Source organism: Barbus barbus, assembly GCF_936440315.1.
Source record: "Barbus barbus genome assembly, chromosome: 46".
NCBI lineage: Eukaryota > Metazoa > Chordata > Actinopteri > Cypriniformes > Cyprinidae > Barbus > Barbus barbus.
This window is the reverse complement of record NC_136724.1, coordinates 21,492,528-21,503,823: the sequence shown is the minus strand read 5'-3', so window position 1 is coordinate 21,503,823 and position 11,296 is coordinate 21,492,528. Positions and strand designations below refer to the sequence as shown.

The 11,296-nt window shown below is 33.2% G+C and overlaps 1 protein-coding gene across 3 annotated transcripts; it reads right to left on the bottom strand.

Annotated features, from left to right (window-relative positions):
- Positions 1 to 1,154: 1,154 nt before the first annotated feature.
- LOC306865134 (progranulin-like) lies at positions 1,155 to 11,004 on the bottom strand. Of its 3 annotated transcripts, none has more exons than XM_079409533.1 (15): positions 10,888 to 11,004; positions 10,484 to 10,563; positions 9,898 to 10,041; positions 8,625 to 8,747; positions 8,389 to 8,487; positions 8,140 to 8,290; positions 7,747 to 7,782; positions 7,550 to 7,641; positions 7,278 to 7,416; positions 7,026 to 7,120; positions 6,603 to 6,836; positions 5,626 to 5,868; positions 4,307 to 4,549; positions 3,933 to 4,169; positions 1,155 to 3,288 (listed from the first exon to the last, which is right to left on the bottom strand). In XM_079409533.1, the coding sequence occupies exons 2-15, from the start codon at positions 10,484 to 10,486 to the stop codon at positions 3,175 to 3,177; spliced, it is 1,953 nt and encodes a 650-aa protein (XP_079265659.1). In that variant the 5' UTR covers positions 10,487 to 10,563; positions 10,888 to 11,004; the 3' UTR covers positions 1,155 to 3,174. The 3 variants fall into 3 exon arrangements, with proteins under 3 accessions (XP_079265659.1, XP_079265660.1, XP_079265661.1); XM_079409534.1 differs by lacking the exon at positions 10,888 to 11,004 and adding an exon at positions 10,651 to 10,849 and having other exon boundaries at positions 1,919 to 3,288; XM_079409535.1 differs by having other exon boundaries at positions 3,140 to 3,284; positions 10,888 to 11,002.
- Between the last annotated feature and the right edge of the window lie 292 nt (positions 11,005 to 11,296).

Genomic DNA, 11,296 nt, shown 5'->3' with positions numbered 1-11,296 from the left:
AGCAGTGACATTTTGGCTCGTTTGAAGCTGCATGTCTCCCGCATCCCTTCAGCTGTCCCGCTCGCTCCCTTTCACTCTTTCTCACACAGGATAGTTTATCAGAGTCCAACATTCTTGCCATTTTTGTCGGTCTCTTTGCCTTCTCCATCTTGAATTTTGATTTCCACTGAGTGTTTGCGGTAGTTAAACTTTCAGGCAGTGATTGAGCTCCTTCAATACCTCAATATAATCACACATGCTCAGAGTTCCTTCATTACATACAGCATTCACACCTACAGTCAACACTCAGGATAGCTATGCAACAATTTACACAAAAGTTTGGGGTCAGTAAGATTTCATTTAGTTTACTAGTTTATTTTGGTTTATATTATAATTTTTTATATATATTTTTGTGTGTTAGAAATTAGTATTTTCATTTAGTAAGAATGATTTAACTGTTCAAAAGTGACAAAAAATAATTATTCACTAAATTTTGAGAACCAAAACTGAAATAAAAATTAAGCTAAATAGTATTTTAAAAATATATTAAATACTACAAATAAAAATGACAACAGCACATAATTACTAAAACTTACTAAAATGACAGTATGCTGAATTTATTATACAAAAAACTGAAATTATTATACATAATCATACATATATATATATGTGCTATATTAATATATATATATATATATATATATATATATATATATATATATATATATATATATAATTGACAGCAGCACATAATTACTAAAACCTAAAATTAAAATGACAGTATACTATTTGAATAAAAATAAAAAAAAACATAAAATGAAAATAAAAACAATAAAAAATAAACTATTTCAGTAAACACAGTAAATGAAAAAGACAAATGATAAAAACAAATATAAAAACAAACAATGTAATAGTAAACAAAAACATTAATTTCAAAAGTAAACAATATAAATAAATATAAAATAATTAAAAAATATGTTTTTGTAAATTAATATATATATATATTAATTTATATATATATATATATATATATTACAAACACAGTGATAGTGATGCTTCCTTTAGCAAGCACCACTAATAATATCACATACTGAATTTATTTTTTTTATGAAAATATAAAACAAATGAATTCAAAATAAATACTATATTAGTAATATGAAATAATACTGAAAACAAATACTGTAATTTTTTATTTAAATTAATACTTTTATTCATCAAGAATGCATTGAATGTATCAAAAGTGATAGTAAAGACATTTATAATGCTACAAAATATTTCCATTTCAAATAAATTCTGTTGTTTTAAACTTTATATTCATCATAAAGAATCCTTTTCCATAAAATTAGGAATGATTTCATTTCATTGCAGGAATAAATGACCTTTTAAAAGTTATTCAAACAGAAACAGACATTTTAAACTACAATAATATTTCACAATATTACTGCTTTTTCTGTATTTTTTTTTATCATAAACACAGCATAGGTGAGCATAATAAACTTAATCAACCCCACACTTTTGAATGGTAGTATAACCCCGCACATGTATTTGTATTTAGTTTCCATCTATTTTTACAAACCCACTCGCTTTAGTTCAGCTCACACCGGTGTACTAAAGTTCTTCCGGTCAGGTGTTGTGTAAGTCGTGACACAAAATGTCAACATACCACAAGAAACAGCCAGGACAGGCTTCTGGAAACCTGCAAACTTTCTCCAAAGCAATCTTGTTTTCTTCCTGGAGTCAAACACACTCAGCAGCTCTTGTGTGGCTTCAGCTGAATGGTAACAGTGTTACAGCCGGTCTGACCGGGACTCAAACACATGCAGAAGACGAGCTGTGAAACATGACTCCAAGCAGCAGCCATCTGGAATATCTGTCAGCCTCTCTGATTGGTCAAATGCATATACATGATTTCTTAAAAACAAAGACAGACCAAACTTTTCCATCTTTTAGGATTTTTTCTCATTTTTATTCTGCGTTTACCATTTAATAGGCTTACAGGATATTCTTCCTCCAATAGTTGTAAAAATTCAATGGCATTGCAGAGATGGATCTGCCAATCTGCTCCATGGAAACCAGACAGAGTTTATCAAAACAGTCATGATGAGACATGAATGAGTCAACGTGCCATCTCTTTGAAAAGCATTTAATTTCAGTGTTTTTTCTGGTATAATTAACCAAAAACAAACAAACAAATCCACTTCAACAAAAAAATGGGGGGGGGGGGGGGGTCTGATTAAATCAACTCATTCTGTCACCGGTAATCAACTAGATTCATTTCACCCTTCAGTAAATATTAAAATGAGATAATAGAAAAAAAAAAAAAAAAAGAAAAAACACACAAAAAGCACCTATAGGAAGTGTTGAGAATGACACTTGAATTTAAATATGAACACTTGCAGTCATTCGAAAGATTTTTAAGAACACTAACCCTAACCTTGGAACAATTCAATTTATTAAAAAAAAAAAAAAAAAAAAAGTGGAAAAAGCAAACAAAGAATTAACCCTACAAAGAACAGCCATAATAAAGTAAATTATAGGGTTAAATGGTTGGCGACATCAATTAATGTAATTTTCCCAATCAGGTTTAGAATTTAAAAAAAAAAGACAAAAAAAATTAATAAAAAAGGTAACAAGTTTCTTTTGTGGTTCAGTTGTAGGTTTGGTTCACTGGTGATCCATTCAGTTTGGAATCTCAGTAGCTTTTCTTACTTACGGTTGGTGTATGTCATTGTAATAGAAGTCAAAAAAACTCAAATCAACATCCTAATAACATTTATGATAATATAATGAGCCATTTAGCCTCTAATTATCACTGATGTTGTGGGCAAATTTCAAGTCTGCTAAAAATCACTTCTACTGTCACTCTAGATGTGTTTAGCAGAACTTCAGCCTATAAAGTGAATTACTAACATTTGAAATGTGCCCTGGTTTCCTTTCAACATAACTTATAGCAAAAACTAAAAGTCGCTCAGTGTATCCTGCCTAAATATAAGGTTCAGCACATTTTTATTCCAGTAAAAAATTAAACATTAAAATAAGCTAGATGCATAGTCCCTTGTCTGAAGAGGGCAATCGGGGCATCTTAAAAACAACGCTTTATGCAACATGTAGGGAGTCTGAGCGTTCGAGTGTGTGTGTATGGATGTATATTTGTGTTATGGGCATGTGGTTCAATGTCAGTCTCTGATTCTTCATTTAAAGAGCATTCTCCCACCACATGGATGTGGAAGCTTTAGTGCAGCCTTGAACTTCTGGGTCACATTTGTATCCCACAGGGCAACAGTGCTTCATGTCTTCACAGCAGACTGCCTACGAGAGAGCAACAATCAGTTTAGTGTATGCTTTAACGAAGACTGCTAAGAGTAGTAATGATTTCACTTTATAATTGTATGCAATTTTGCATAAACAATGTAAAATTCAGCAAACTGTAAAATAAATAACAAATACGTTATTTGTTCAACGTTTTAGTAAACAAAAACAAATGTGAAATTCAATAAACCTTGAAATATAAGCAAAAAAACAAAAATAACATTTAAAAACATGACAATGTAAATAAAAACAATGAAAAATAAACAAACAATTTCAGTAAATGCCGTAAAATGAAAAAGACAACTAAAAATGAAACAAATATAAAAAAAACAAATGAAATAGGATATTTTTTAAACAAATCAAATATAAATAGCAATAATAAATAACGTAAACAAAAGTTATTTCAGTAAACAATAAATAAAATACACATCTAAAATAAATAATTTTGAAAGTAAACTAAAAATAAATAAAATTAAACTTAAATGTATTTGATTAATTTCAGTAAAAACATTAAGAAACAAACAGTGATAGGTGCATGATGCTTCCTTTAGCAGGCACCACTAATAATATCAGACATCAGAGAGAAAAATAAAGAATTTTATTATAAAAACAAACATCTATGTGGCAGCCCTGATTTTTGTTACCTCTCTGTATGGGCAGCAGGCCCATGTGGAGTCTGATAGTCTACAGCAGCTCTGTGTCTTTGAGCAGCGTGTGGACGCGTCACACAGCACCTCCTCTTCTGAACGCGTGTCAGTATGTGTCTGTAATCGTGTCAGAGAAACACTGTGCAAACCGGATGCTTTAACACAGGTTCCAAATTCGAGGTCGCAGGTGTAGCCCTGTGGACAGCAGTGCTCATGATCCTCACAGCACACCGCCTGCAGAGAGAAAACGCATGCAAAACATGAAAACAAACCCTGAGCTACTCAAACCAAATTCAGAGTCAGTCAGAAAAATATCCACAAGAGCATTCAGAGCAAAAATACACTCAAATGCATAACAAAAAAAGACTCACCTTGACAAGAGGGCAACAGCCCCACTGCCCTGTGGGTAATTGACAACAGGTAGAACCAGATGCACAGCTGGTCGTCGAGTCGCACTTCACATCTCCAAACAGCACCTCGGACCGCTTCAGGACCCTGGCCTCTTGTTTTGTGAACCAGGGGATCTCATGGTAGGCTTTAGAGCAGGACGTCTTCTTCTCATTGCATCTGTAGCCGTTAGGACAGCAGTGATCTCCATCCTTACAACACACCGCCTTCAAAGAGAGGATATGATTGCATTCATAATGGAGCACTATATACTGCCTACTGTTGTTTTGTATGTAAAGCAATACTCAGTAGGCAACAAAAAAGGTTTCAAATGGCAATGTGAGACATTGTTGCACGTTTTATTCAGCTGTTATCAGATTAAAATGCAAAATAAAAATTTCCATATTATATTCCATTTCCACATTAATATATATTAAAATAATCCAAAATGAATAAATAAAACCATAATAAAAACAACAAATCTAAAGAAAAAAAAAACATTTAAATAACTGCTAACCATAAAACAAAATAACTAAATAAATGTAACAAATAATACTTCTTTAAATAATTAAATTTGAATACCTAAATCAAGTACTCTAAATAAATAACCAATAACTATAAAATAAAAAAATTTAAATCTAAAATAAAGCAGCAAAAAATACCTAACCATAAAACAACTATTATTAAATTTAACTAAATTAAATAGTTAATACTACTTTAAAAGTCACTAAATTTAAATAAACTATTCAATTGAATAAATACAAAACAACTAATAACTATAAAAATTTAAATGAAAAATCTTAAAATAAATGAAACCACTAAAAATAACTAAAAACTAGCAAATAAAATAACTCAATTAAACAATTAAAATTGGCACCGGCAGAGGTGCGACGGGCAGAAATGCCTTGCAGTTCTTAAGGTTCTGTGCTCCTATTTAATAACCAAATAAAACTAATTAGATTAAATTTAAAAATCATAAAATAAAAACACAGTATCTATAAAATAAATAAAATGGCTAAATTAAAACAAAGAAAGCAATTTAACTTATAGAATAACAAAAATCAAATCATTAAAATAAAATCGCTAAAAAAAAAAAAAAAAAAAAAAAAAAAAAAAAAAAAAAAAAAAAAACAGGACAGCAGTGCTCCTGATCGGCACAACACATGGCCTGCAACAATCAATTATCCACACAGGCAGCAATTTATTACAACTCAATGGATTCCAATAGATTTTGGCGTTTATGCAAGGATGCTCTTGTTATATTGCTGTAGGTCTAAACCTTTATTGCTAAATGCATTTGTACCTGTGGCATAGGACAGCAGGCCCATGACCCTGAGGTTAGTTTACAGCAGGTGGTTCCTGTTGGACACAGTGATGTCTCGTCACAGTTTTGGTTCTGTGATGGCAGGCTCACTGCGGCGATCTTCTTCACCAAAGGCACAGAAAAGCGAGGACCCTGCTCATTGGCACTGTCACAAGAGCTGGCAGCCAGATTACACACAGTATCATGGGGACAACAATGGAGATGATCCTCACAGCACACTGCCTAGAAGTTGAAATAATTACTTTTTTTTAATCATAGTATAATAAATGAATAAAATATTTTAGTAAAATAAATAGAAATTTCAATAAGTTTGACATTTTCTTCTAAAATTTGCATTTTTAATCAGGCTTCTATTTGTAGGTTTAGTAAATGTCACATTAATGGTAATGAATAGGTGCTAATAAAGCAAAATAACTGAAAATAAACATAGGAGCCTGAGAAAAATACTAAATTTTAGAAGAAAATTTCAGACAACACAGAGGCTTTTGCATCTGAACTCTTCATATAAGATTAAAAATATGCAAAAGTAACAAAGAAAACAAATATATTTTTTTATTGCATGCATGATAATAAAAACCAAATGAAAATAAACTAAAAAACAAATCCAAAACAATATTAGTAGACAAATAAAATAAAAATACCCATGTAAAAAAAAAAAAAAAAAAAAAATTATATTTATTAAATTATATTTATAAAATTAAATGAACAAATTTATATTTTATTTGTACATTAAAAAAAAAAAATTCACGAAAATAAAATGAAATACAAAAAAAGATAAAACATAAGAAATAAAAAAACAAGACATTTGATATTTTAAAAACAAATAAAAATGAATAATTGTAAATACAATAAATATAAAATATTCATAAAAATATTTTAAATTAGCCCTAACTAACCCTAAATTGCAGTTTAACCAATAAGCATGTTTGTTAAAATGAGAAAGAAAAAGTATTTACCTGTGGCAGAGGGCAGCAGCTCCATTTTCCAGATGGGAGTCTGCAGCAGGTGGAACCATCGGCGCACGAAGAAGTCTCATCACATTTCTGATTGGATGAAGCTATTGGAAAGGTGGGCACCTTTGCCATCCAGGGTACAGACACTGAAAGGTCAGCAGGGTCATCACAGGTGCCCGCCACGAGGTTACACACCGTGTCCTCTGGACAGCAGTTATGGTCCTCACAGCACACCGCCTGGAGGAGAGGACAACATTAACCCAAACACTATTTTTTATGTTTTCCTCCAATAAAAAAAAAAAAAAAAAAAAAGAAAAAAAAAAAAAAACCCTCACAAACTTTTGTTTGGGAATTTACATGCACAAATGACACTGAGCCACAAACAACCTGAACCTGATTTTAAAATAAAGCTGACAACTTAAATACCTTTGGTAAAGGGCAGCAAGCCCAGGTGCCTTCTTGTGTTTTACAGCAGGTGGTACCACTAGCACACGCTACCGTTTCATTACAGGGAACTACTCCTGCAGACAGAAAGAGCAATAAAAAGATGGGCTGATGCATCTTCTGTATCACACCAAGAGAGCAAATCTTTAATTTCAACACACACAGATGATGGATGCCATGATACAGAATGGTAGGCGCTTTAATTGCACAAAGATAAAATAAATGGATCTTTACCTTTAGGCTTCAGGGAAGTGGCTGGGATCTTAGTGACCATTTTTACCATGATGCCATTGGCTGACACACACGTACTATGGACAACATCACAAGTCGTGGCCTCTGGACAGCAGTGCACATGATCAGAACAACACACAGCCTACAGTAAAAACACATTTATGCTTGTTAATTCAGTCTTTCAGAGAGTAAAATACATGCAAACCACAGGGAAATCATAAATTACAAACCTACAGAAAAATTATTTAATATACATGCAGACAAATATACAGCACCTTTGGTATCGGGCAGCATCCGTAACTTCCGGTATCTAGTTTACAGCACGTTGTATCATCCGGACATGTGGAAATCTTATCTGGACAGATCACTGCCCACATAAACACACACACGGAATACTCCGGTGTCAGTTTTAACAGACACTTGATGAATAATAAATAATACATTAAATGGATCAAAACTATTGGCGTCTTACCATCTCTAATATCACTGGAGTCTTTAGGTGGAGCAACTGCAATTACATAATACAACAACTAATTAGTATATTAGAATGATTTCTGAAGGATCATGTGACACTGAAGACTGGAGGAATGATGCTGAAAATTCAGCTTTGATCACAGGAATAAATTACATTTTAAAATATATTACAATAGAAAACAGTTCTTTTAAATTGTAATAACATTTCACAAAATTACTGTTTTCATAGTATTTTAATCAAATAAATGCAGCCTTGGTGAGCATAAGAGACTTCATTAAAAACATTACAAAACCTTACCAACACAAAACTTTAAGTCCCCATATGGCAGACAATATGCAATATAAAGCATAATGCAGTTCAATTCTAATGAAAACTGAGAAACTATCATACCTGCTTTCCTCTCTGATGGTTTCCTGCGACGGGCGGCGAACTTCCTCCAGAGCGGGGAGGGTCCATATGTTGCCGACACACACTTTGAATGCTCAAGGTCACATTTAGTTCCCTGAGGACAGCAGTGTTGCTTATCTTCACAGCACACAGCCTAAACACACACAAGGAGAAAGACAGATGTAATGTAAACATTACCATGTACATGTAACAACATTCCAGAACCGAAATACATTCAAACAGGTGATATACATCTCTCATAGGACAGCAGCCCCAGCTCCCATCAGGCATCTGGCAGCAGGTGGTATCGTCGGGACACTCAGACTCCTGATCTGGACAAATTACTGCTTGCTTGAATTAAAAAAAAATAAAAAATAAAAAAAATAAAAAATAAAAAAAGAGAAGAAAGAGAACAAAATTCAAATTTCAATGCTGAATATTTACTCCAGGCCTATCTGGTTTTGTGGCTGTGCAGGTATGAGTGTTACCTGCTTTGTGGCAACTTTTTCCACCCAGTCTAAAATGTGTGTCTTGTTCACACACTTGGAGTGTACCAAGTCGCACAGAGTGCCCTGATAACAGCAATGCAAGTGATCGGAGCAGCATTCTGCCTGCAAACACGCATACAAACAAGAGTCATTTGATATGAATGTGCACATTGTTTACTGGGCTTAAAGGAACAGTTAAAAAAAACATTTTCACTGTGAAACCGGGCCTTTAAGACTTTTTAAGGCCATTTATTAGGAAAATTGTATTTAAAGTGCCTCTATTATGGATTTTTGAAAATGACCTTTCATGTTTTCATGAATGAAAACATCCTGCAAAGTTTTAAATCTGAAAGTGCACCATGTATAAAAAGTTATTGTCTCAAAAAAAAAAAAAAAAAAAAAGTCGACTCTGAATCATTGAAACGAGTCATTTTTATTTATTTTTTTAAACGAATCCCAAGCCGTTTCATGTTGAAGTCAACATGAAACATTAGCATATTGCCCGCCCACTTGTACTTGCACACCTGGGAAAACCTGATTTTCAGGTTGGTCTGAATGAAAATGATCATTTTTTCCTTTGCCACTAGGTGCTGCTTTTGTAACTTTAAAAGCTCACAAACACGGCTTTAAATCAAATCGACCAATCACAGCAGATTAGAGTCACGCAAAGGAGGGGTTTGGAAAAATTAATCGTGGAGCGAATCGTTTGGGAGTCGTTGAGCAAATAAGGTAAAAATAAATGCATATTACAAGAAAATTTAAGTGTTTTTTGACCTTGCATGCATGTCAACCTGTTTTTGGGGACTCCCAAAACACGAAACTTTCATAACCCATAATAGGAGCACTTTAATTAAGATACTTTCCCCCGGTTTCACAGACAAGGCTTAAGCTAGTCCCAGACTAAAATGCAACAACAAATCAGATAAAATATTTTGCTCATTGCATGTGTCAGGATGCACACCTCAATGTTTTCTTCTAAGGCATTCTTGTAAAAGTTGCTTAAATCTCTTAATTTAACTAAGGCCTAGTCCTGGCTTAAGTTAAGCCCTGTTTGTGAAACCGGGCCTTTAAGACTTGAGGACCCACGGCCATCCTGGACACTGACACTGGAGTAATGATAATGAATATTCAGCTTTGAATCACAGGATTAAATTACATTTTAAAATATACTCAAGTAGAAAAATACATATTCTGAATTGTAAAACTATTTCACAATATTAGCGTTTTTACTGTATTTTTGATCAAATAAATGCAGTAGAGCAAACTCTCTTACGTTGGGTAGCGGGCAGCAGCCGTATCCCCCTCCCGGAGTTTGACAGCAGGTGTTTCCATCTTCACACATCCCTCCATCAGGACAAATCAGAGCGCCACACACGTTCAGACACGCACATAATAACACTACGACACCCGCACGCACCTGAAAAACAAGAAAAGGGTGTGAAGTGAGATTGTGTTTGTGACACAGATTTCATTTTAAGTGTTATTAAAAAAAAAACACCTGCGTAGTAGCACAAAACTTCAAGGCTGATTAGCACCAAAAGTTTGCAAACACTTTAAATACATAATCTAAGGAAAGTCTGGTAGAATTGAGTGAAAACTGAATTTCCGTTCCATTTATTTTAAAACAGTTGACCAACAGACATAAGAGTTTCTATATAAGATGCACATTTCCCAATTTGTGGACTTATTGAGCAATACAACAATGATAAACACTGCTGACAATCTCATGACAAACCGAGGTCAAGCCTGGTTGATGAACACTTGCTTCAGACTTACTGATGTCAACATGTTAACCGTTTGTAGTGCATGCTCGTATCACAATATAAGAAATATTTAGAGAACTACTACAAACTACTCACCATTATGTGTGTGATTGCTGATCCACAAAACTAATGCTCTTCAAATTTTCAGATGCAAACCCATGTACGATTTTCTTACGCTGTAACAAAAAAAAATAATTTCACATTATTGACCACATTAAAGAAGCACTGTTTAAATGCTAAATAATCACTTGTAGACTAATTACTTCGTGGCATCGATTAACAAAAACATTTGTTTTTAATTTATGAAAACTGTCAATGTTTAGCCATAGCTGCCTTGTAATCTTGCAAAGCTTTCATTTGTTGCCTGTCTTTGAAAAGAAGGAAGCATGTTTGTTTCATTGAATCATTGTAGACTGCTGTTACAGTGTAACATTGCTTCTCATCGTTTCCGGAATAAACCCTAAACAAAGACTTGTTTTATTAAAAGATAAAGCACTTACCGTATTTTCACGAGGCCAGTGAAGATATCAGGTTACAAACAGATCCGGTGAAGCGGATATAAGGCGGAACTGGGCTTTATTTGTCTGCTATCTCATCACATGACCCGAGCGTGTCACATGACACTCAGGCGTCTTGTCTTTTATTATTAGCCAAAATAACTTGAACAACACCAACAGAGATGTTCATTTCATCTACAATGACAAAATAGTTTACCTTATGCAAAGAAAGAAATACTAAAAGGCAAAAATATACTACTACTACTACTACTAATAATAATATAAAAGTAAAAAGTATATATATAATTAATAAAATATTATAAAATTATAAAATTGCACTACTTTTAACTTTAATAATTAATTTTAATAAACCCAGGCGGTCTGGTTTTTGCTGGTTCAAGCTATCCATTAA

Bases quoted from the DNA above. Each gene is read 5' to 3' on its own strand.
- LOC306865134 (XM_079409533.1), bottom strand. The intron at 7,417-7,549 runs GTGCTGTATATT...TTTTTACTGTAG, and splicing joins GATGCTGCCCGATACCAAAG to GCTGTGTGTTGTTCTGATCA. The intron at 4,170-4,306 runs GTGAGTCTTTTT...TTCTCTCTGCAG, and splicing joins GCTGTTGCCCTCTTGTCAAG to GCGGTGTGCTGTGAGGATCA.